The 26,741-nt window shown below is 40.2% G+C and overlaps 1 protein-coding gene across 1 annotated transcript in view; it reads right to left on the bottom strand.

Annotated features, from left to right (window-relative positions):
* Positions 1-26,741, bottom strand: part of Exoc6 (exocyst complex component 6) — a 131,942-nt gene that overhangs the window by 5,657 nt on the left and 99,544 nt on the right. Inside the window, exon 20 of the mRNA XM_038346922.2 lies at positions 25,751-25,824. Coding sequence (XP_038202850.1) covers positions 25,751-25,824 — 74 coding nt within the window. The remainder of the gene's footprint in view (positions 1-25,750; positions 25,825-26,741) is intronic.

The raw sequence follows: 26,741 nt of genomic DNA, 5'->3' as shown, positions 1-26,741 counted from the left end.
AACAACCACTTCATCCCTAACATCAAGTCCATTTTTACCTTTCTGTTTTGTTTTGTTTACTTTTAAGGCATCATCTCGACATGTAGCCTTGGCTGACTTGAAACTTGCTATGTAGATCAGTCTGGTTTGAACAGATTAATCCACCTCTGGACTTTATGCTAGGGTCCCATAGGTTTTCACACAGCCGGCTCTGACTGGAACAGCATGACCCCTGGGGATGCCCTGCTGTCAGAATATGATGGTAAGGGGAGGGAGGTGGAGTGCTTGTCGGGAAATACCAGTACTCAGCTTCACTCCACATCCTGCCATTGTCCTGGGGACTGCCCCTTAGAGCTGTCCAAGATTCCCAGGATGCTGCACTGTTAATATTCAAGCCCCCATTACAGACAACATCAGTCTGTTTCAAGTTTTGATCCCTTCAGAAGGCAGTGAACAAACAATAAGTTTGTAGTAATCACATAAAATGCTTTAGCCTCAGCCAGGCAGTGGTGGCGCACACCTTTAATCCCAGCACTCGGGAGGCAGAGGCAGGTGGATCTCTGTGAGTTCGAGGCCAGCCTGGTCTATAAGAGCTAGGACAAGCTCCAAAGCTACAGCAAAGTCCTGTCTCGAAAAACCAAATAAAATTAAAAAGTTTAAATGTAAAAAATGCTTTAGTCTGGTAAAAACAAAACAGTAAGGCATGGTCTCAACAGGTGAATTTATTAGTTAACACAGATACACAGAGTTCAAAGATAGATGGAACATGAACAAAAACAAAACACCACCACATTATCCAAAAGCAACTTCACAAACGCTTATTAAAGGATAAAGTAGGGCACATGATAATGAGACTCGGTATTAAGTTCTGTAAGTGGGTTTGTCCCAATAGCCAAGTAAAATGAATCTTCAAGTTTTTTTGGGAAGTATGGATCACACAAAAGCAAGCCGCAAAACAGTGGTGCTTCCGTTCCATCTCATCACGGCCTAGAAGATCATTTGAAATTAGTACCCTCTCTTAGTAAGGACCCAGTTCCCCTCCAGAACAACTGTTAACACATCAAGGGGATTTATAGCAATATCTGTAAGTTCTAAGGTTTACTTCCTTAGCGCTTCCTGTGTGTTCAGTGAACAAGAAGATCAGCTTAAGGAATGAAATGGTAGCATGGGTGGCCCCACTCGTATGCTCAAAAGCTGAGTCACTTCAGAATCCCTGAGGAATCCTTCACGCTGGTCCATTTAGCTGGCTGGCAGTTTCCCACCCTGTAGACTGGTTCTGAATCTGCAGATTTTTGGGGTCTCAAATCTGTTGAGATTATTTATGCAAATGACACGGTGAACGTGGGCAGACTTACACCATCCTGTGGAGCTCTGAAGAGCGCCTTTTGCCTTTGTAAAACCGAACCCACAGTGTCGGTTCATTTTCCCTTGAATCTGGTTTAGTTTTGTTTTGTGTCTTTCGGATTTTGCTTTTGAAGCACCTCAGGGGCAGTGACCCAAGACAGAAGAAAAAGCCAAGCCAACCTCAAGAGAGAAGCAACTGGGGACACCAGGTTTGCTTTTGTGAATGCTGACCTGGGGGCTCAGGGGCAGCCTTAGTCCCCCAAATTCCTTTTTCCAAACACTAAATCCACCTGGGACTTCAGGGTCGCTTTGCAAATTCCAAAAGTAAACCAGAAGATCATTTTTCCTTAGCCTTCAAGAAACAAAGCTGACACAAGGTTCCTAGTGCGCTTCAGAGACTTAAGGACAACAAAACTCCTAAGCCCAGTACAACGCTGAGGCCGAAACACTTGCCCTTCAAACAAATCCTCCATAATTGGCTACTGGGAACTGAAGAAGAGAGATTTTATTGCCTTTTCCTAGAGAATACTTGTCTTTTCCAGACAATGGCATCAAATGAGCACCATCTGCTTTTTCAAGCATAGACTTTCCCCTTTCTGTGGAAATACCACATTCAGAAAGCTCTAGAGGAAGCTGAGGGGAGAATTTTAGATAAGCCAATATGAATTTAGTCAAACTCCATACAAGGGGCAATGGGTGTAGTTCAATCGGTAGAGGCTTGCCTAGCATGCTTGAGGTCTTGGATTCAATCTCTAGTACTTCAGAAAACCTGGCATGGTGGTGCAATCTGTAATCTCAAGTAGAGGAATGAATTCAAGGTCAGCCTAGACCACAAAACCATTAAACCTGAAAACTTTGAGAACAAAGACCAAATCTATAGCTGTCAAATTGAAGCAAGCTTTATTTAATACTGGCCAGGACAATGGGACACTGCCAGCTCCATACTGGGGACTCCCAGAGAATAGCCACAAGCTATGTTGACCAGGTGCCTATCTGTAAAGACCAAATCCACAAGGCTATGGTACTTCCCATCTTCGTCCAATCCGGGGCAAGCATACATCCTGATGTACTTCCTATCTACAAGTGATTAAGTACATCCTGCACAGTTGGGGCAACCAACCTTGCTTATTGAAGCAAAATCATGTGACTTGTTAACTTACAAGAACACCAGCTCCCAGCATTCCAGGAAGTTATCTGTCCTTAGGTAAGTGGGGCTTATAGGTTAGCATTAGCCTTTACAGACCTCGTTTAAAAACATGAAATCCAGTCTCTTTTTCTTTCCTACTGGTGTTAAATGCCTTCAAGCTGTCTTCACCCAAGCCTTTTCTCTTCAAACATCCATTTTTCTTAGCCGGGTGGTGGTGGCGCACGCCTTTAATCCCAGCACTCGGGAGGCAGAGGCAGGCGGATCTCTGAGTTCGAGGCCAGCCTGGTCTACAAGAGCTAGTTCCAGGACAGGCTCTAGAAACTACAGGGAAACCCTGTCTCGAAAAACAAACAAAAAAAAATCCATTTTTCTTTTTTTTTCTTTCTTTTTTTGTTTGTTTTGTTTTTTATTTTGTTTTGTTTTTCAAGACAGGGTTTCTCTGTGCTCTGTGTAGCTTTGGAACCTGTCCCAGAACTAGCTCTTGTATACCAGGCTGGCCTCGAACTCACAGAGATCCTCCTACCTCTGCCTCCCGTGTGCTGGGATTAAAGGAGTGTACCACCACCGCCCAGCTAAACATCCATTTTTCAAGCCTGCTTTCAGCCAGTGTCTTCTGGGTTCCCTCCATGAGGAGTATGGGTGAGCTCAGGGTGGGCTCAGGGTGGGCTCAGGGTGGGCTCAGGGTGAGATCAGGATGGGCTCAGGGTGAGATCAGGGTAAGCTCAGGATGGGCTCAGGATGCCATGGACTGCAGTTCCCTTTAACTCACTTCACTACAGAAGTAAAGTGTTCTTGAAATGAATTTTTAATTTTTTTCTTCTTCTTTTATTATTTCAACCACCTTCCTTTCTTCCTCCCCATCCCCTCTTTCTTTTGAGACAGGGTCTCACTATGTAGCCCTGGCTGGCCTGGAACTCTATGTTAAGACAGGTTAGTCTCAAACTCAAAGCTATCCACCTGCCCCTGCCTCCCAAGTGCTGGTAGTGTATACTCCCACCCCAAGCCTTCTTTAGAGTATTTTCAATGCTAAGCTATGCTGTATAATATTGCTAGGCAGCCATCAGGTGAGTTTAGAATTTCAAAGAAAGAGGTGAATAATGGAAGTGAACGCAATCAGATTTATAAACTCTTACACTTGCCCAAATTCCTGTGGCTGTCATAGCTAAAGTAACATACAGAAACATGTATACTCAATCGTGCCACAAGGACATGTGCTCAACTATGTTCACAGCAGCATTGTTTCCAGAACCTGGAAACAACCTAAATGCCCCTCGACCGAAGAATGGATAAGGAAAATGTGGTACATTTAAACAGTGGAGTACTACACAGCAGAAAAAAATAATGACATCAGAAACATGTATAAGCTTATATGTTGATGTATTAAATTTTTTTTCAAAATAATACCAGCAGATAATTGTATCATAGATTGGATACGGAGCATATCATAGTACTAAGAGTTCACTGCCCCTGCGCCTATTCTCAGAAGAACTAACTCAGATTTGCCTTTGCTAACTTCGGACATATACTGCTATCACATGAAGAGCTTACCTTACTTGGGCAACCTTTCTATTTATAACACCTATTTCAAAAATTTCCTCTTTTAACTTTTATAACTTTAATATATTTAAAAATACATCATTTAAAAAATTAAAAAAGTATCCACTTAAAATCAGTGGTTTTCAGTATATCCACAGTGTTTGATACCATCTCAATCCATCTTAGAGTCTGCTGCCTTGCCCCGTAGCTATCAGCAGTCACTGCAGTAAATGGCAATCCTGCGATGCGGTCTCTCTTAACTGGCTTTTTACTTAGTATATTCTCATATGGTAGCAATGATTAGCACTTCCTGTCTGTTGTTGATGAATTCTATTCCATGTATCACACTTTCTCTAATAATCAGCTGAAGAGCATTCGGCTCTTTTCACAGTTTAGCTATCATCAATAACCATTTATGTACAATTTTCTGAAGATTAAAATTTTCTTTTAAATATGAACCTCTACATACAAAGTAAAAACTACCAAAACAGTCACTTAACTCTGAAATTTTAATAATATATTTTCATTCTGAAAGTTAGATTGCATAAGTAATGGCTTAACACGTGCTATAGATGTGAAGAGCATTTCGAAACCAAAGCTCTGCTTCTGAGATTCCCCTCTGTAAACCCATGATGGCACCACCTCACATGCCAAATAAGCACTGCTGGTCATACATTTAATTTTCTGTTCAGGTTCATTACATCATCTGCTGCAGTAAGGCAGTTACACGAAGCTCAAAGAGTCTGGTTCTAAAGGATCAAACCTCGAACTGCAAGAGGTGCTTGCTAGACTTGTGATTCTTTCTGATGAATCATTTTGATTCACTGCAGCACTAAAGAACTCCGATAAACGGTGTGAACTGAACCTGGAGAACTCGAGCAGTGGAAGAAGACCCTCTAGACCAGCTGAGGAGGGAGACAGCTGGTGTTCCTGTGCTCAGGATGAGCCAGGCTGGAAGCTTCTCTGTGTGCTTCTTCACGGGTGAGTGCTAAGAAACAAGGGCTAACGGGAACAACTGTTTTTTCACATCTTAAAGAATCTAAGTGGGTGTTCCATTAATCCCCACTCTCCATGTGAGATAATGGCTGTGATTTACAAAAAAGTACAAGAAAATGTGGAGAATCTAATACCTGGGTAAATTTAATCTCCAATAAAATGAGTCACATATGTTTTACTCTAAAATTTTAGTAAGTCTAATAAAATTTATAATTTGTCATATGAGTGCTGGTTCTGGCTTAAGGGAATAAACTAAACTGAAATTAAAACTAAATACTTTAGACACCAAAAAGTCTGAATGGCATCTTGTCATTTCCTTGTTTAAAATGGAACTCAGAGTCAAGGCATGGTAGCACATGCCTATAATCCCAGCACAGGGGAGGTGGATGAAGGATGAGGAGGCCAAGGCCACCCTCAGCTACATAGCAACTTTGAGACAAGCCTGGGCTATATGAGGCCCTGTCTTAAAAAAACAAAACAAAAAATGGAACTGAAGGCGTTTACAGATGAAACTAAGTAAAGCCATCCCCACTGCCGTAGGAAGAAGAGGGTGCACACCTGCAGTGGGAGACTCAGTTCTAACTAACCCTTGGGAGAGCTCCTCAGAGAAAGGCAAAGCTCAGACTCTCCATGCTATGCTTTAGAGAGAAGGTCTCAGCTGCGGCCAGACTTTACCATTTGTGCTGGAGTCCAGAACGAATGCAGAGTGAGCTGACCACCAAAGACAGGGTAATGGACATTAGCAAAACAGGCCTTTCACGGCCCCTGTGTAACAGAAAGAGTATTATGGCTGGCGCTAAAGCACAACAGTAGGCCACTTGCACACACACAGTGAATAGTCCACTATTTTATACTTAAGGGACCTGAATCCTCAGCCATTTCTTCTTTAATGTAATAGATTTTATTATCTTTACTCAAGCAATTTAAAATATGTATTTACTTTTCTTGAATCTAAAAGACACTTATTTATAAACCCAAATTAACCGTTTACTTCCAGATCTGATTGTATATGTAACTATCTTTTGTCAGGTATAATGATTTGCTTGAAAAACATGTCAGAACACTTGCTGCTTGATCTGTTTTAAAGAGAAATGTCTTTCCATACTCTCGAGCATAATGAAATACAAAGGGTAAAAAGGCAGATGGCAAATTACTAAGTCTGATTCACTAAGGCAGTGTTCACAGCATGGAGACAAGGCTTATGTTAGGCTCAGTCCTTAGTAACAGATTCCAGAGAGGTAAGCAACAACTCTGCAACACTGTGACAAAGGTACTTGAAGACGCAGCTGAGCTAGGAAGCAGCTATTGGCATGCAGCTACGGGCACCACACCCTCACTAAGGGCTGTAGCTTAAAGATACCAACAACAGAAAGGGAAGGACTTACTTTCTTGGGAACATAAATGCAGATCAATGGATTGTGATCCAAGTTCTATCACACTCTACCAAGTGGACTACAGAGTGGGAAGATAAGCCTGCACCTGACCTCTGGATAACCTAAACAGGAAATCAGGACATCCTAAGCCTAATGGGCTGTGTCATCCTGTTAGGGTAATTGTTTCCATTGCTACCTTGCATAAACAGCTCACACTAGGCCATCAGAAAATACTCAAGCCCCAGTCTCTTCTTTGTAAGAACAGAAACAATGCTTGGCTCAGTGCCCTCAACACAGGTGAGGAGCTAAGGCCTGGTTCTTGATAATTAAGAAGAGAACAAAGAACAGAAGAGAGAGACATGAAAGAAGTTGGAAGTTATCTTCTAAGTATTTTACAGATTATCTGAAAAAAAATCATAAAATATTAAAAGTAAAACTTCCTGGCAAGAGTCTGGGGTAATTAAGAGACTATGATTTAAGAAAAAACTTGATGAACATTACAACTTAAAACAAGGCAGCATTTTTTAAGGAATAATTTTTAAGTATCTCATATTTAGTTATGGTGTACCAGAATGGTAGAAGTTAGAAAAGTTTTTAGAATCTCAAGCCCTCCATTTTCTTACCTAATAAAACTCTTTGTACTTATTTTAAGGCAGGACAGAAAGAGGGAAACTAGGAGACATGAGAAGCAGAAAAGAGCTCCTCAGCCAGCAGAGAAGCAAGAATCACAACACAACAAGGTCTTTCTTTCTCCCCATTTACAAATTTACAATTTTCTAGGACTCCCACCACAAACCCCAGTCCAGGAAAGATGTGCAATTTGGGAGGCCCTTGTGCAAGCCCAGTGGCTTCTTGGTATCACTCTATCAGATTATTATTCTGTCCAATGACATCCAAGGCCACCTTAGGATCTCACTGAAAGTGACAGAAGGATGAGGAAGATTTTTTTAAACAACTTTTTTGTATTTATTTATTTATTTATTCATTTGCTTGTTTGTTTTTATATCCTGACCACAGTTCCCCTCCCTCCTTTCCTCCTAGTCCCTTCTCTCTCCTCTCCCCTTACCTACCTACTCCTCCTCCATTTCTTTTCAGAATAGAACTTCCCATGGATGTCAACCAGTCATGGTATATCAAACTGCAGTGAGACCAGGCACCTCCTCTCCTATTAAGGCTGGACAAGTCAATCTGGTAGGAGGAAAGGGTGCCAAAAGCAGGCAACAGAGTCAGGGAGAGTCCCTGCTCCCACTCTTACGAGTCACACAGGACCAAGCTACACGACTGTAAGATATAAGCAGAGGACCTAAGTCAGTCCCACGCAGGTTCATAGCAACTTTTTGAGATGTAACTTGAACCACAGAAATGGCACATCTGGGTAATATTAAGTCAGTTGATTACTATTCTTGAGGCACCACACCCACAGCTGAGAGCATCTTACTTTCCCCTATTCTCCTCCGGGAAGCCTATCCTTGGATATGTCTTTCTTTCTGGATGCCTCTCTTTCTCTAACCCTCATGCTCATGTCTATATCAAATATAAAATGCCTTTGATATATTCTCTAACTCTGCTTCACCATACTGGATAGTCCTAAAATTCTTCTCTCCATCAAAGCAATGGAATCCCAGTTTGTCTAAGGAACTCCTCAGGCTGCTGAAGGGGACAACATGTGATTGTGTCTCCCCGCTTACCAGTAACAATTTGATTACTTCACTTGAATAAGATAATGCTTAAGAATTAAGGCTTTGCCAGACATAGTGGCACATGCCTTTAATCCCAGCACTGTGAGACAGGCAGGTGGATCTCTGAGTTCCAGGCCAGACTGGTCTACAGAATGAATTTCAGGACAGCTAGGGCTACACATATAAACTCTCTCAACAAACAAACAACAACAGACATTTACTGCTCATAGTTCTGGAAACATTTAGTAATAAGCATCAATATTGTTTACCAATTGTTTACGCCTTATTAAATTCCTATCCAACCAAGTTGCAAAAACTAAAGCTACCTGCATCTTGAATTAATCATTTAAAGGCATTATAACCTGGGTCTTGCGGTGCTGTGAAAGAAAATGGCCCCCAAAGGGAGTGGTACTATTAGACGGTGTAGCCTTGTGTCGCAAGTGTGTCACTGTACGGAGGCTCTGAAGTCTCTTTGCACAAGCTTCCCTGTGTACAGTCAGCTGAGTTCATGTTGCCTGCAGTTGTAGGACTCTCAGCCATTCCTCCAGCATCTGTATCCTGCCATGCTCCTCACCACAACAATAATGGACTAAACCTCTGAAACTATAAGCAAGCCACCCCATTCAAATGCCTTCCTTTACAAGAGTTACCCTGCTGTCTCTTCACAGCAATAAGAACCCTAACTAAGACAGGTCTCAACTTCCTCTTCTGTAATAAAGGAATCATGTACTTCCTGCCTACTTTGATAATTTATAAGAAATACAAGAACATAAGGGCATATTTAATAGCAGAAAAAGCAAGCTGAAAACTTGTAGAACACACTAGACTAAGAATGGTACAACACCCTTACCTGGAGCCCCATATATGGAGAGGAGAGCAGCTAACGCTGTGAAGGAAAGACCCTCTGACTGTCATCTGACCACCCATATGACCGACAGGTAGGGAACTAGTGTGGGGGGCGGGGTGACTTCACAGCTTGCTAACACAGGCTACTCTGTCTATCCATCCATTCAGACCCCGTCCTCACTTCTGTGTCCTTCATGTATTGTACTTCAACTCTGTAGCTCAACTGAACCCTAATCCCTGGCTCTGTGGGCCTCCAGCAGCTCCCACCCAGGTTTGGTACTACCTTAGCTAACCCTTGCACACATTCTCTTTGCGTCCATATAGTGCTCTGCCTCTGCCTACTTCCAGGAAGGGCTCTTTGAACTCCACCATGCACGCGCGCGCACACACACACACTACTGTGTAATATGTGTCACCTGCATTCATGTTAGTAATTAGGAATGGAATCAAAGAATCTGTGCTTGCCAATAGCTACTATCCATGGAAATTGAGAAGATCTGGAAAATTGCAACCAACAAACTGACATAGTTTTTGAACTTATTCAATGAATTGTGACATCATGGAAAGACACAGACAAGTCCATCTGTGTTTCTAGCGTTGTACACTCTTAACAGTATCCAAACTGAGTGTGTAGTGTCAGGAGTCGATCAAGGAAGGGTGGAGGAATTTAAGCAGATTGGAACCACACAAGGGAGGTGCCCAGTTGCACTCCCGAGAGTGCCATGCACTCATTAAAAATGGCTATCAGCTGAAAATGAAGAAAAGAAGGGCACGTGTGTGAACAGGGAGAGGCACTGCGTTAGTTAGCAGTGAGAGACTGCTAGAGGCAGAGGTGAATGGGTCGGAAGAGCTAGGGGAGCCACACAGCTCATCCTTCCCTCTATGCGGCCCATGAAAGAATGCACTCTGCTAGAGAGAGCTGCAGGAAAGGTTACCCCCAGAACAACAGGAAGAGGGGGAAAAGAAATCTTTCTGCCAAATTGTGGAAGGCTAGGGTCATTTTACATCAGAATGGAGGGAGCGGGTTCAGATGGCAAGGACAGGAGAAATCAAAGGAAATAATACCTACTACACACAATGAAAATGAAACAAGAAAGAAAAAAAGAAAGAAAGAAAAAGACCAGGAGGTGAAAAGGAGAGGACACCAGAGTGAGAAGAGACGCTCCTGAGTGATCAGGAATCTCAATCAGGGAGGGTGAGCGGACAGTGGGTGTCTGCAAAGGCAGTGTCTAACCACATCCCACAGAGAAACGGCAAAGGCTGCCATGAGATTTTCTAAACTGTGTGTGTCTGAATGCACTGAGGCAGGAGGATTGCCGAGTTTGTGGTTAACCTGGCCTTCATCTTACTCCCCCCCCCCCCCACGGCCCCTAAATCATTAATTAAAAGCTCTTTTACAATGTGCCTCCCCCACACAGCACACACCAGCACAGATGCGGAGGAATATATCCCTTCCAAGTGCTAGCAGTGGGCCAGTCATAGAGGCGCACACCTTTAATCCCAGCACAACTTGAGAAGGAGAGGCAGGCAGATCTCTGGGAGTGGGAGACCAGTGTGATCTACAAATCAAGTTCCAGACCAGCCAGGGCTCCACAGTGGGATCCTGGCTCAAACAAAACAAAACACTAGCTATGAGCAGTTCTCTGGGTCACCCAAATGTGAAGACAATGATCATCTTACTGATCTGAGAAAAAACTTATAGATGAATACTAGGAATTTTGGTCCCAAAGTGAACTGATTTCTAAAAGAATTTCTTGTTAAATACTGTCACTTTGGGTTAATTAATATTTAATAATTATGATAGCATGTATAATATTCATTGAAGTCCAGAATACCTTTACCCCTACTGTGACAGGCTGTTCTAGGAACTTTAGCCTATTTCTTTCTTTCCTTCTTCTTTATTTATTTGTTTGTTTGTTTGTTTATTTTTGGGTTTTTCAAGACAGGGTTTCTCTGTAGCTTTGGAGCCCTGTCCTGGAACTAGCTCTTGTAGACCAGGCTGGCCTTGAACTCACAGCAATACACGATCCACCCTGCCTCTGCTTACCAAGTGCTGGCTCGTCCTTTCTTTTTTAAAGATTTGTTTATTATATATACAGTGTTCTGCCTGCATATATGCCTACATGCCAGAAGATGGCACCAGAACCTCATTATAAATGGTTGTCAGCCACCATGTGGTTGTTGGGAATTGAACTCAGGACCGCTGGAAGAGCAGTTAGTGCTCTTAACCTCTGAGCCATCTCCCCAGCCCTAACTAATGAAAACGAACTAACAAGACATTCATAATCTTAAGAACACTTACATATGGGACTGTATTTTATGTACTGTGTGGAGGAACACAGATGTGAGCCTGTTCACCTTGACTACAGGTCAGAGAGTTTATTTTTTACTCTTTCAAAGTTGTTGACAACAGGTGTGGCTATAAACAAGAAACCCTGACCTAGAGTGTGGTTACTTGGTGTTTTGGACGTTAAGACGGCCCAGAGAGGTGGATCTGCTCTACCCTGACCAAAGGTCAGAGAACTCAAGCCTATTTCTGCTCCTTTTTTAAAGATAGGAGGTCTGACATAAGAGTGGCTGCCTACAGGATACTCGGTCTAGGGTGTGTTTGCTGCATATCCTGCAAAAAACATAAAATGCTTTACTCAGGAAATAATGGCTGATGTCTCAAGTTTTGAAGCACATAATTGTTCTTGTTGTCCTTTGTATCATGTTAAAGCAGTCTTTTATTTCCCCCCTCCCTTTGTACTGGGGTATAAAAGCATATGAAAAAGAAACGTGGGTGGAGTCAGTATTCACTGCATAGCCCTTCTGGTGCTATCCTGTGTCTCTGCATTTCTTTCATATCTCTGTTCCTCCTTCCTAACGTTTCTAATCCACACGCTCCTACCCTGGAATGTATGAACCCGTCATGGCTGGACTGAGACAAATGCTAGCCCAAAATGTGGCTTATGGGAGTACTGGCTTATAATTTTTGGTCTATAGGGGCATGCTGAAAATTTATCTAAAAATTAATCTAACTTATCAGGGAATGTGGTTCAGTAGTAGAGTGCTTGCCTGTATTGAATCCCCAGCACTGTTTTCCCCCCAAACTCCTGCAAACATGCAGAATGATAATGTTTACATCATAAATAAGGAACAGTCTATGACTGCCAAACTGTATACTTACACAGTGTATATTTTTCCACATATCTATTAATTTTATTGTCATACTGCTTAGTAACTTTTTGAAATGATTGGTGCACTTTTGACAGTATATAGAAATATTACATCTGAAGGCTTACTGAAATAGTCACAATTGCCCACTATATAAGGATATTATCTACAACATTACTGATAGTGAAAATCTTGAGACCTTATTGTAGAAGGAGCTGCGGGCTGCGTCCCACCACCCAGCTCCCGCATGGCTAGCTTTACACTCCTCCATCAACCCTATGATACCTAAAAGCAAGGACACATACTTCAATAAATTATGTTGTGTTCATACTACAGGACAGCAAGAATAGATCAAAGAGAATGAAATCGATTTATATTTATCAACATAAAATAACAGAACACTGCATTTAAAATGTTAATTATAGAACATAAATGACCCCAGTCATTCTGCAAGCATAGAAAATGACTAAGACAGGTGTGACGGCACACAGCTGTGATCCCAACACTCAGGAGCCATGGGTAGGAAAGTCATATCTGAGGCCAGCTTGGGCTACATACAATGACAGCCTATCTCAAAACAAAGTTTAACTATGAGCATGCGCTTAAGTGTGTTCACAAGTATGTGTGAATTATAAAGGGTGAGGAAGAAAACAAACCAATTACTCTAAGAGACTAAAGAGAAGGGGAGAAACAAGAGCTTTTGAACAGTTCCCTGGTCTTGATAATCACACTGTAGCGATCACTGGAGAAAGACAAAGGAAGTGTGCAGGGAACTGCCTGTAACTTCTTATGGGTATGTAATTGTTTTAAAATGAGAAACTAGGTTAGAGACATAGTTCAGTGGTAAAGCATACACCTAGTATGATAAAGTCCTTGGTTCAGTTCTCAGCAGAGAGAGAAAATGTTTTACCTCAAAAAATAATTGTCCACACAATACAGCTGCTTGAACTTAGTTCTTAAAATAATAGTTACAAACCTGAGTTCAAAATGCATATTAATAGCTGAAGGTATGAGTATAAGTCATCTATATATTTAAACATAAACCACGATCTTCTACAGTAATGACACTGGAACACAAAGAAGAAAAAGGGCAAAAGCCATTTAGGTTCAAACTAATCCTTCATCATCTAAGCTTTCCCAAGGGCAGCATACTTTTCTAATATCTGGACCTTAAGGTAAACTCTGTGAGGTGTCTGGTCTTGTTATATTCAGGAGTAAACTCCAATGCCTCTACCTTTAATTCTCTGGCACTTCAGATGACTTTAGAATTGCCTAAGAATAAAAAGCTTGCTGGAGGAGCTGTGTATACAGCTTATGGTCCCGCTGCTGTAGCTAGTCAAGCATTTAGATACTACAACTTGGGCAAATCTCATTAGAAGTCAAAGACTTCAAACTTCTAAAGCGAGTTCCTGTGAAGGAGCTATGTGGGCAAGTTTAAGCAAGCAGGGTGTATATACAATATAGTAACAAATACAATGCAAACAAAGGAAGATTTATTTAATTATAGTGGAAATAATTGTTATTTAAAAGTAACTTCTTCATAAGAGAATAAAATAGACTAGCGGCAAAAGAATGGTATGTTATGATGCCTTAAGACTAGAAACAGAAGACAGAGATTTCAAAGTGAAGTCTTGGCAGACACCCAGTCTCCATGGCAAGAGTTCTGGCCAAACACGTCCTTCATAACCTCCAACACTTGTTCATGTCCCCAGACAAAGAATCCAAGGTTATTCACGTCAAATGCAATTTGAGTCCTGTAAACTTACAAGAGTCTCCTATATTTCCTTGGTGATGGACAGAACCTCTTTCCTAAAATTAGCAGCCTGTGATTATTTGGGGGTATGGTCTGTGCATAGGAAGGTAGAAGAGAAGAGGTGAAGGGATAAAGAGAAGAAGGAGGTGGATGTCCACGGTATTTCCTCTCTCAAGCAGCACTGGTGAGGAGAAATGCTCAAAAAATAGTTAATTAGAAAATATACTATTCCTGAGATAAAAACAAACAAGTTGTTCAGGACAAACTAAACTATATGCAATACTTAAAATAGAAATTGTGAGTTTATATGATGACATCACTGTGAAATAGTCGATCACATTATCGATATGCAACACTGACTCAATCATCTTTATCTGAGAATATCAAAGTAACTGTATTGTTACTTCTGATTCTAATTTTGTCTTTTAAAACATCTATTCTCCTTAAAGCAATCAGAATAATATTTCAAAATGTAAGTTAGAACAATAACTATTCAAGCCAGCAATGGTGGCACACGCCTTTAATCCCAGCACTTGGGAGGCAGGTGGGTCTCTGAGTTCAAGGTCAGCCTGGTCTACAGAGTGAGTTCCAGGACAGCAAGGGCTACACAGAGAAACCCTGTCTCAAGAAAACAAACAAATAACCCCCAAAAAATAACAAAGAAAAGAAAGATACTCATTCAAGCACCTTGCCTAATTTCCATCACACTTACCCAAGCTCCTTTCCAAAGTCCTACGTGGATATTCTGTGTGATAATCTTCCAGTGCCATCTGTACCTCTTCCCCTGGCTCACTACATAACAGCCACAAACATTATCAATTTCCTGTCCTTTGGCACACCTTAAAACTGCACTTTCTATACCCTCACGTCTTCCCAGTTCATTCAGGGATCTCCTCAAAGGTCATTTCCTTAAAGAGGAGTTCCTGATCAATGGTTTGAACTGCCCAAACACTCCCAGCCACAATGGCATGGATGTGTTTTACTTTTCTCATACCATCTGGCACCTCTGAAGTTCCATCTAAAGCGATTTGAAATCATAACTGCCTGTTGTGGATCGCCTTCTAACATGGGATTCTGAAAACAGAAATGAAACTGTAGGAACAGCATTTCTGCCTGTCTCAGGCACCGTGGTTTCCCAGCACTACAACAGCAGGCAGAGCATGTGCTCAAACATCTGTAAACACACAAAGAAACATCTGACGCTCAAGCAGCTCTTTGTGAGCTGGATCAATCTGACCAGCGTTTAGTTCCTCTACAGTAGTAGTGGTTAGTTACCATTTTTAGGTGGGACATGTTTCCTCTGAAATGGAAACACTAGGCTTTCTTCTCAGAAAGAGCCACACAAAACTCTGCATGAACCTACTGAGAACAGCTCATCATTCCAGGTTAGAATCTACGACTAAAGTACTCTGCAACGGGATCGATCTGTAACTGATCTCTCCGTGAGCTAAAATCTAAAGAAAGTAAAGCGATAAAAATCCACAGATCACCCCAATGGAGTTTTGTAAAGTAGTTAAGACAAGGTGGTCAGATGAGAGAAGCCTCTGGCATGGTGGTGCACGACTGTAATGTCAGCACGTTGAAGGCTGAGGCCAGCACAGGCTACATAGCAAGTTCCAGGGCAGCCTGCACTACATACCAGATACTCTCAAAACAACAGAAATTTAAGTAGATAAATGAATATATAAATAAACTTGCCAGGTGTCGCGGCACATGCCTTTAATCCCAGCACTCGGGAAGCAGAGGCAGGTGGATCTCTGTGAGTTCGAGGACAGACTAGTATACAGAACAAGTTCTAGGATAGCCAGGACTATACAGAGAAACCCTATCTCAAAAATAAATAAATAAATAACCCAAACAAAAAACAAAACTGTATGTACATCACTGATGAGGTGTGAAGTGAGGAAAAGCCTTATTTTTCCTCTGTGAAGACTGGCATGAACTATATCATACAACAATTATTTTGAGTTTTGGTGGGTTTTGAGAGGGTTGCTTGCTGACATAGCAGGAGGAGCTGGGATCAGGTAAAGAGATCCACCAAATAAAGCTCTATTTTTCTTCTTTCTCCATACATAGGTGTCTGTGACTAAATTAACGTGCAAAATAAGCCACCTGGGCAAAGAAATTCTGTAAGCACTAAAAAAGTTTAACTGCTTTTTCATCATATTTATAATACCCTTAAACAGCAATACTATTTATTTCTGGAAGTTCTGGTTTTGTTTTAAGGATTTAAATTTGGCAATTACTAGGTGGTTTGTCTTAAGGAAATATGTCATTACATGCAAAAAAAATCACTTCAAACTCTATTTCCTTTTTAACAGTGTAAGACATTTTAACAATGAGAAAAATATAAAAATCACTTTGATCATTTTATAAAAAATATCTATCCCTCCCATTTTTCCCATTTCATTTATAAGAGGAATATTAGTAAGGAAAGACATATACTTCTGAACATATTCATTATTTCTCTCCAAGCATGCATAATGTAGTTTAATAACCACAGGCTGATAATTCAGTGAGAAAAATGATATCTTCTGGGATTTGAAGGGTACATGAACTAGGATTTTAATTTCCCGCTTAAATCCCTTCATTCTTCACAAGCAATCCTGTGTTGCCATTTCAATCCTGTTACAATCCTGTGTAACTGCCTGCCTGGTTTGCTGCTTCTAAGCAGCATTAATCCTCTAGCAATTATCATCTTTCATAAAGTCGTCTGGATGCTTAGAAAAAGGAAGTTCAACAAATTGTTTTTGAAAACCATTGGTGTTATTTGCATTTTAATACTTAAAGAGTTCATATCAATCTTAAAATATATCTACTTACAATTATAACTGTGTGGATTTTTTTGTTATTGTTGTTTTCTTTTAAAACATAACCCTTGTTGTCCTGGAACTCACTATGTACCATGCTAGCCTCGAACTAAGAGAGATCCGCCTGCCTCTGCCTGAGTGTTGGATTAAAGGCGTGCGCCACCACAGCCCTCAGTTGTAAGAGACAATTCTAAGGTCCTATATGTAATGTGACAGTGGCTTTGGTAAGTCTGTTTCCAAGCTGTGCCACACAAAACACTGCTTTGCAGCATATTAATAAATTTGCATCCAAATTAGTTTGGCAGAGAGAGAGAGAGAGAGAGAGAGAGAGAGAGAGAGAGAGAGCGAGCGAGAGAGCTCAGTAAGGTTTCCCAAGCCTTCAGCGTGCTGGATCCTCTTTCCTATCCCATTGGTCTACATGTCTTTTATGCCAGTGCGATGCTGTTTTGTTACTGTACCTCTGTGATATAATTCAGGATTGGTTATTGGCATATCTCTGGCACTACTCTGTTTGCTAAAGATTATCTTGGCTATTCTGGGATTTTTTGGTGCTTCCATATGATTTTAGGATTGTTCTCTACCTCTGTAAAGAATACCACTAGAATTCTGGTGGGGATTGCACTGAATCTATAGATCATTTTTTGGTAATATTATCACAAAATTAATTTTGCCTATCCATGAGTACTCAAGGTCTTTCTATGCCTTCTTCAATTTCTTTCTTCAGTATCTTGACATTCTCACTGCAGGAGTGTTACCTCTTTAATTAAGCTTATTCCTTAGGTGTGTGAGTTTGCCTTTCCCTACCCACTCCTTCTTTCTTTCTTCTAATTTATTGTCTGGTAAGCTCATTATTGGAATATAGAAAAGCTACTAAAATGTTGCTAATTTCTGTATGTTGATTGTATAATCTGCTACTTAGCTGAAAGTATTTTTCTGATGGCGCTTTTAGTGTCTTTTAAATAAAGGATAATGTCATCTACAAACAAGGTCATTTGAGTTCTCTTTATTTCTTCCTCTTGTCTTATCACTCTGGCTAAAACTTTAAGAACTAGATTGAAGGAGTAAAAAGAGTGGGCATCCTGTTTCCTTGCAGATTTTAGGGGAAATACAACACCCAGCTCCCCCAATTAGTGTAAGGTTGGCTGCAGATTGTCATATACAGCCTTTATTATGTTGAGGTATGGTCCTTTTATTCCTAGTTTATTCAGGATTTTTATCATGAAAGGATGTTGAACTCTGTTGATGGCTTTTTCTTTAATGACTGAGATGCCCAAGTGCTTTCTGTCCTTAAGTCTATTTATGTGCTAAATTACATATTTGTAGATGGTGGAATAATCTTGCATCACCAAAAGGAAAATATCTTGTCATAGGTATGATCATCTTAGTATGTTTTCAAATTCAATTTTCAAACATTTTACTGGGAAGTTTTACATCTATGCTTATCAGGGAAATTGGTCTGCAGTTTCCTTTTTTTTTTTTTTTTTGGTATGTCCTCATCTAATTTTGGTACTGTCTTATGGTTTCTATCATTATGATGAAACACTGTAACCAAAAGCAACTTGGGGAGAAAAGAGTTTATTTTGCTTCTATTTCTATATTATGGTTCATCACAGTTCATCATTGAGGCAGTCAAGGCAGGAACTCAAATAAGGCAGGAACCTGGAGGCAGGAGCTGATACAGAGGCCACGGGGGCGGTGCTGCTTACTGGCTTGCTCAGACTTACAGAAGCCAGGACTGGTCCAGGGGTAGCACCACCTATACTGCACTGGGTCCTCTCATATTCATCACTAATTAAGAAAGTGCCCTACCGGCTTGCCTACAGCCCAATCTTATGGAGGCATTTTCTCATTTGGGGTTCCCTCCTCTCAGAGGACTCCAGCTTGTGTCAAGCTGACATAAAACTAGCCAGTACAGTATCAGAACAATGCTGGCTTCAGAAAATGAGTTTAGTACTATTCTTTTTTCTGTTTTATGGTATAATTTGAGAAGAATTTGGTGGTCAAACTGTCCAGTCCAGGGAGTGGTAAAAAAGGAAGAAGCAGACTATACCAAGTGATGACAGGTGAGTAACTTTTCTATGCTCTTGAACAAAACATAAACTAGTGCAACTGCTTAGGAAAACTGCTCTACAGTCTCTACTAAAACTGTTTCCATATATACTTTCCCCGGCTCAGTAATTCCTAGACAAATGCCTGCCCAGAAATGTATGTATATGTTCACTACATGGCATACAAAAATGTATGTGTTTGTACTATTTATGAAAGCAAGTATGGAATCAATTCACATGTCTGCCAATAGTAGAATATATGAATTGGCAGCTATATTTGTACAATGGTAAACTACACAGCAAAGAGAATGAATGAGCCACAGCTACACATAACAACATTCATACACTGCACAAACACAACACTGAAGGGGAGAAGGCAAAATCATAAAGTTACATTGTACATTTTAAAGCATGCAAACCTCAAAATCAGGCTCAAGTTATACAGCTACAGAAACAACAGGGGCTTGAGAGGAAAGGGTCGTGACTGGCAAGAGGCAGTGAGTGAGGCTTAGGGGTCAAGTCTTCATTCATGACCTGAGCATTACAGAAAAAGTCACTTTGTGAAAAGTCAGCAGAACCATGATTTTCCTGAAGATATACTATCCTTGTGTGTTACCTAGATTTATGAAACTTGAGTCAAGCTGGAGTCATTCTAGAAGTGGGAACCTCAGCTGAGAAAATGCCCCCATCAGATAGGCAATCCTGGATGCATTTTCTTGACCAATGATTGATACTGGATGGCCCAGCTTACTGTGAGTGCTGCCAACCCTAGGCTGGTGATCCTGGGTGCTAGAAGAAAGCTGGCTGAAGAAACCATGAAGAACAAGCCAGTATGTAGCACTTCTCCATCACTTCTGCATCAGCTTCTGCCTCTAGGTTTCTGCTCTCTTTTGAGTTCTTGCCATGACTTTCTTCAGCGATGAACTGCGATATGGAGGTCTAAGTGAAATAAACCTTTTCCTCCATAAGCTGTCTTGGTTATGGTGCTTTATCATAGTGATAGAACCCTTAGCTAAGACAACTTAGCAGTAGACATTTGAAAAGATGGTGTTAAGGGCTGGTGAGATGGTTCAGAGGTTAAAAACTTTGGCTGCTCTTCCAGAAAACCTGTGTTCCATTCTCAACACCAACATGGCATCTCACAACCACCTTAAGTTCAGTTTTTCAGGAGTCAAAAACTGATCCCTTCTGGCCTCTGTGAGCACCAAGCACACATGTGGTGCACATACATATATGAAGGCAAAACACCAATATTGATACTAGCAATGATTAAAAAGAAAGATCTAAGAGATATAAATATATTTTATACAATTTGTATTCTCTCTGAAATCTCTATATCTAGTTTAAAGAAATGGCCAATACTTTTCTCTTGTTGCCCCAAATCAAGTACTTAAAAACAGGACCTAATCCTAGAAGAGATAAAGAAAATAATTGAGGCCATATATATATTCGACCAATAGTAAAGAGAGACATACATGGATATAATCTACACAGGAAGTAGAAAAAGACAAGATCCCTTGAGTAAACTGGGAGCCTGGGACCATGGGAGAGGGTAGAAAGGGAGGGGAGAGGAAGGGGAGGGAGTGGAGAAAAATATATAGCTCAATAAAAACAATAAAAAATTTTAAAAAGGAAAAAAGAATCACACATTTGATGCTAATAAAATGCTTTAAAATAATAATAAAGAACTTCAAGAGTCCAAGGCCCTCTTCTGGCACACAGGGGTAAGCCAGGGATGTTCAATTTACTGTGAGAAAAATGCTCAGAAGCTACAATCTGGAAATTTTTAACATTTTCAACAAAATGGAAAATTATTAAAGATTTTGTGATTAAAACACAATCTTTAGCTACCCACCGAGGTCAGAAGAGGGCACTGGACCCATGAAACTGGAATTACAGATGACTGTAAACTTTCATGTAGATGCTGGGAACCAAACCCAGATCCTCTAGAAGAGCAGCCAAAATTCCTTTCAGAAAGTGGTTAGTGAGGGCTGGAGAGGTAGCTTAGCAGTTAAGAGCACTGAATACTTTTCCAGAGGACCCAGGTTCAATTCCCAGCACCCACATGACAGCTCATAACTCTGTAACTCCAGTTCCAGGGGATCTGACACCCTTACACAAACACAGATACACAGACACACAGAGAGAGAATAAAAATAAATCCTTTTTTTTTAAAGAAAGAAAGTAGTTAGCTACCCCGTAGTGGTCTAGACTATTGATTGCGCTAGTGGACACATCTTGTCTGGAAGGTTGGTTTAGTAGCTCACAGGGTCCATAGGGAAAACAGCCGAGCAGTTTTCTCTCCCAGTAGCCCACATGCACAGCACCTGCAGGTACTATGAAGATACCTGCAGAGAGGAAGCTTCCGGCTCAGTTCCAGCTTTCTGGATTTCTCCAGTCCTGCAACCAAAGCACGTGGTGTCACACATTCAGCAATAGGGTCTTCCCATCTAGCTCTGGTGGGTAACCCAAAACAATGACAATAGCCTGTATCATTTGGGGAGACTCAAGTTCTCAGAGCCTTTTGATTCCGTCTTCTCTGTCATTAGTAACTTGTCTAGCTTTATACAAAAATAAATCTAATTCATATTCAGTCATTAGTTTAAAATATGTTGGGCCCCATCAGAGATAAACATCTACAGAGTCATCCCTAAGACAGCATTTCAGACAGATGTTTTACGTAATGCATCCCAAAATAAGCAAGGCAAAAGTTCTGTGGGGTGCTTAGAAAATGTTAGGCTGCTGCAGGATTTTTATATCTAACGTACCGAGTTAGTCTTTGAAAGATTAAATAAAAGATAAAGTGTTTCCTATATCTCTCAAGCTGATATGGATTGGACACCTTTGTTTCCTAGTGCTGGTACCCAGCCCAGGGCCTCACCTATTCCTAGGCAGGTGTTCTACAACCGAGTTATACTCCCAGTTTGGAAACCTTTTTTGAAGAAACGTTTTTCATCATAAGAAATCAATGTTCTCAGAAAGATACTTCAGCAAATACTGTTCAAGGGTGATAAGAAAACTTCAGCCAACATTTTTTTTTGAGGCAAGAGATTGGTTAGCTATAACTCCACCTTACTACTCAACCTCTCAGTCATTTTAAAACTCTACATATTATCCAAAGAAGGTTCAAATGAAGCAGTATCTTGTCAGCTGAAGAAACTCACCACAAAGTTACACAGCACCCACTAAGTAAGATTTAAAGCCAGCATCAGGGAAGCCAGGGATGCTCAGCTCTAAGGAACCACGCTGAAAAGCTATACTTTTCATGTTATAAACTTTTTCATCAAAATGGCAAAATGTTAAAGTTTCTGTGGTTAAAATACAATCTTAGCTAACCGGAAAAATGTATTTGTATGTGATATTTCATTTCCAGTGATATTTAGTGAAATATTGCTACTGTAGTAGAAATGGGTTGCCTCTGAACACTATATATTAAACACACAATCTTACAGTAAAATAGTCTTCAAACTTTAAGGTTTTTGTATATTATCAAAAGTATGTCACATATTTAAGTTCACTTGATTTTTTTAAATGCCTTTGAATTAAAAAAAAAGGCAAGACCAATAAGTATATAAAATACCATCATTTTGCGACTTAATTTCATACAGGAAGATGACAACTCTTATTTGTAAGAAAATTTTACACGTACAAATTGTGTTTAAATGGCTTGTTTAAATTGGCCAGGCAGCAGCAGCAGGACCTCTAATCCTCCACACTGTCTGTTAGGCTAGTAGGTCTTAAGATGTTGTTGAGATAACTGGCTTCCATTAGCAAGTCTGTGATTGGCAGGATGATAAAGTCTTTTCACTCCCAGGTCAGCTATTTCCTTTTCTTTAGAGGAGGGCATTCCTGATGCTCTATCTTTTAACTACAGTCTCTCACTGAGTCCCAGTTCTCTGCCTTCAGCTTTGATATGGTTCTAACTTTCCTTTTGTACCAACTCACACTTGTCATCAGCTCCTCTATTCAGTGCAGCAAATATCAGGAGTTTGACCTCAGGGCAAAGTCCGGGTGGGCAGGTAAAATCTGACCATTGGACCTACTTCCTAATCTTTCATACCCAGCGATTCATGAAGCAGTATCAAATTCAAACTAAAAACCAGAAGCGCGACCCTTATACACACTATGAAAAGAGCTGCCTGCCTTTCTAAGTACACTTGAAAAGAACTGTCAGCCACCCTATTAGGACAGAAATGGATCACAGAGCAGAGGGAAAAAAAAAAGAAGGAAAAGTGCAGAAACTCAACTGAAATGTAAATAAAGGTGCAAGCACCCTTTATGTCTGACAATAAACTCCTTCACAAAAAGGTAAAGACACTATAATATCTATTTATGAAGTCAGACGTAAAAGCACTACCAAAACTTTAAAGCATCAGTATTTAAATAATCAATAACTCTGGATAGAATGAACTTGGGTGATCTCATGCAAGACTTTCATTTTCAAGATCAATTTTGATTTTTGCCTCTTCTCATACTGTATATTCCATACTGTGATTGCAAATTATTTTAAAAGCAGATGCAGTGAAATACTTTTTGAATTGGTTAAATCTATACCATTAAAATCATAAAACTTAGCTTATGGCCAAAGTGACACAGAAGCCAAAAGCAAGAGTATAAGAGTCCAGGGACAGTGAAGCACTAAATTTCAACATTAATAAAAAACAAAATTTAAGCTCCTTTTAAGACTAGAAAAAAATTAACATAATCAACTAGTTCCTCAGAGTTTTTCTTTCACGAAGTCTCTTTCACTTCTACTGACCACCATATGGCACAGTGGTGTTAATGCTTGCAGCTATCCCTGTTAAATGGCATTTTCCCTACACATACAGGTTTCATAATTACGCACATTCATAGGTGGTGTCTAAAATCTACTTGAAAGTCTCTCAAACAGCTTACATTTAAAAGAGAAGTCAACCAGAACTGAACATCTTCTAAGTGCACATATTTTCAGTACCAACTCAAGATGTTAATATTTATACGTGTACTTTAATAAATAATACAATCCCCTAAGGAGATACATGCCTTACAAAGCAGCTATATTTTTCTTTCCTTTTTTATTTCTTTTCCTCAAGACAGGGCTTTTCTATCCTAGAACTAGCTCTGTAGACCAGGCTGGCCTCAAACTCACAGAGCTCCACCTGCCTCTGCCTCCCAAGTGCTAGGATTAAAGGTGTGCACCGCCACCACTCAGTTTATAAAGTGGCCATCTATTGCTGTCTATAATGACTCTGTGAAGGAAGGCAACTGGGGTCAAACACATCTATCAAAAAAAAAAAAAAAAGGATTCTTTTTTAAAGTAGAAAGTAAGGTTTGCTTACTACATTGCAAAGGGCAGCGTACTGGGCAGTAATAAGAGAGGCCTGTGTTTGTTGGTGGTGGTTTTTGTTTGTAGAGGAGTTGCTGGGCCAGGCTGTAGCTATGATTACCAGAGTGTGTCACCTCACCTCCTTGCCTGGTTTTTTTTTTTGTTTGTTTCTTAAACTTAGGACCTCAGCTGTGCTAGGACATGCTCTATGAGCTGAGCTACATGCTCATCCCCCTAGGGACATCTTCAGTTCCATGAACTATGTGGTATTATTCATAATCCTACATACTGCAAACTAGTTACCACCACCTAAATTCAGACAAAACAGAAAATCTCTGTGAATAGATTACTCACAAATAGTGAACGAACCCTCATTCATTTCCTCTGAGTTGGAGAACATTAATACAGGGTCATAAACTGCCTCAGAAACGAAAACTCAATTAACCCTGTTTCCAACTTGCTACAGATTCAGCTTTCTGTATCAGATCATCTTCCTCCAAGAACAAATAAAACAAACAAAGTCCTCTGAAAGGAGCTACTGCAATAATCTCCTCAGCACATGGGAGCAAAGCTGAGTGACTTTCTCAGCTACCCTTTCCAACTTAGCATGGCTAGCTGACTATGGACCCACATTACCCAGAAGATGGTCTTTGTTGGCCCTTCTTGTTGTTATTTAGTATTCTAAATATTGACTGTGTGCAGAAGTGAGTGCCTTACAGAAACAGCTTTCTCAGCATCCTTGGAAACCTGACTTGGAACAGCATTCATTTCCATGGTTTTACTCGGGTTTCAGTTTGTTCTAAAGGGTGTTCAAACACCACAGAATGAAATCACCTTATACTATTTTGTATCTACTTCAATCACACTTCCTCACCAAATAATGAATACACAGGTGCCAATAAGTACTTACTCCACTTTGGCTGTACAGGAATAGCAAAAAGAGCTCTAATCCCAAACATTTACTGAAATCGGAGTTTCTTAAATGCTCAAATTAGTCTTATTGTAGACATGAGTGTGCTGAGGTTCTGCTCATAACAAGGGTGGAGTTTCACCATGGGTCACCTCCGTCCTCAGGGGAATGAACATCATTAGCAGACTGACCACAGTGCCTTTGTTTTAATCAGTCTCCATGAGGCTTCCTGCCAAGGACAGCAGTCAGTCCTGCTGTCAATCTAGCACTCCTGAACCCTCTAAGGGATCGCCCCACCTCCACACACTCTGACTCCCCACTTTACTAAGCTCCTTAATCCTAGGATTAAGAAAGAAAAAGAAAAAGAAGAAAAAAGAGGAAAAGACTAAGAAGAAAAAATATAGGAGATAGAAAAAAGAAAAAGAATACAACAGAGCAGAAATGTCAAAATTTAAAAGTGAATAAAAATAAAATAAAAATATAAAGCAGAAAAAAGAGTTCACATTTGCTACTAAACTTTGAACATTCTTACCAAAAAATATATGAGAAATAATTATTTTTTTAAAACTTAATTTTATCCCTTTTTCTGGAGGCATACAAAAATTTATAAAAATTACCATTAATAAAATGCTAAACAAGGGGTGACTTTCTAGTAATAAAAAATATGACCACAAAATTATAAAAAATATTTGCAAGAAATGAATAAATCAAATTTGCGTTATGAGAATGCCCATAAAGCTGAAACACTGTAATGAACATGAGTTTAGAGAAAGATGGGTTTTTCAGAGCAAACAAACACTCTGGTACCATTAAGAATAAACTAATAAGGCAGACAGAACAGTAAGTGGAGAGCATCATCACATCTTACTTGTCTGAGGTCAATAAATGCCAATTGTAGGGTGTCCCCTTGAAATCCCGGCACAGGCTCAGAGCTGGCAAACACTGTTTTAAAAATTTAGAAAATAAAAGAGAATTAGGAAAAGACTCATTACAAATGTAATATTTATACACAATCACCGTAAACAAAGACTGCTTACAAACCAGTTTCTACTGATATGTTCTCCAGACCCTTTACCACAAATATTTAATAATATAAAACTTCTAAACTGTCATTTAATCTACAACCTTTAATCACAATAAATTTCAAAGGACTGTCATACACAAGTTCAGGAGTAATATACGTCAATCAAAGTGAAGTTGTCTGACTCTTTTGGCCTTAGGTGAACAATCACAGAAGCACTTTGAAACTACTGATTCCATGTCTGTCAACGAAGCTCAAAACATCAGCTTAGTTACATGGCATGCACTATAAAAGCCACCTCTAGCTAACAGCAACAAGAGGCAGGTACCAAGGTAGTAGGTGAGCTTTACATGCAGACCACAGGTAAAACATTTGATGAATTCAAGAACGTCTGACCATGTCACTTAGCCACTTTGTTTTTCATAAAGGAATTTTTGTCTTCAAAATGAGAGAATTTTTTTTTAAGACAGGATTTCACTGTGTAACAGCCTTGGCTGTCCTGGAACTTGCTCTGTAGACCAGTCTGGCATTGAACTCACAGAGATCCACCTGCCTTTGCCTCCAGAATGCTGGGATTAAGAGTGTGTGCCACCAACACCTGGCATGAAAGAGTATCTTAAGACAAGATGTTTTTTTAAATTCAAGATTTTTTCAGTATTTTTTGTGTCTTAAGAATTTTAATCCTAACAGCAATGACTGCTAGGTTAGGCCTACAACCCCAGCTCCTTAGGTAGCTGAAGCAGGAGAACTGAAGACTAATCAAGGCCAGAGTTCAAAGTCAGCCTGGACAACCTAGGGAGATCCTATTTCAAATTAAATAAAAGGGAAGGGGGCTAAC

Source organism: Arvicola amphibius, chromosome 1, assembly GCF_903992535.2.
Source record: "Arvicola amphibius chromosome 1, mArvAmp1.2, whole genome shotgun sequence".
NCBI lineage: Eukaryota > Metazoa > Chordata > Mammalia > Rodentia > Cricetidae > Arvicola > Arvicola amphibius.
The sequence above is the reverse complement of the archived record's forward strand: the minus strand, read 5'-3'. Positions and strand labels throughout refer to the sequence as shown.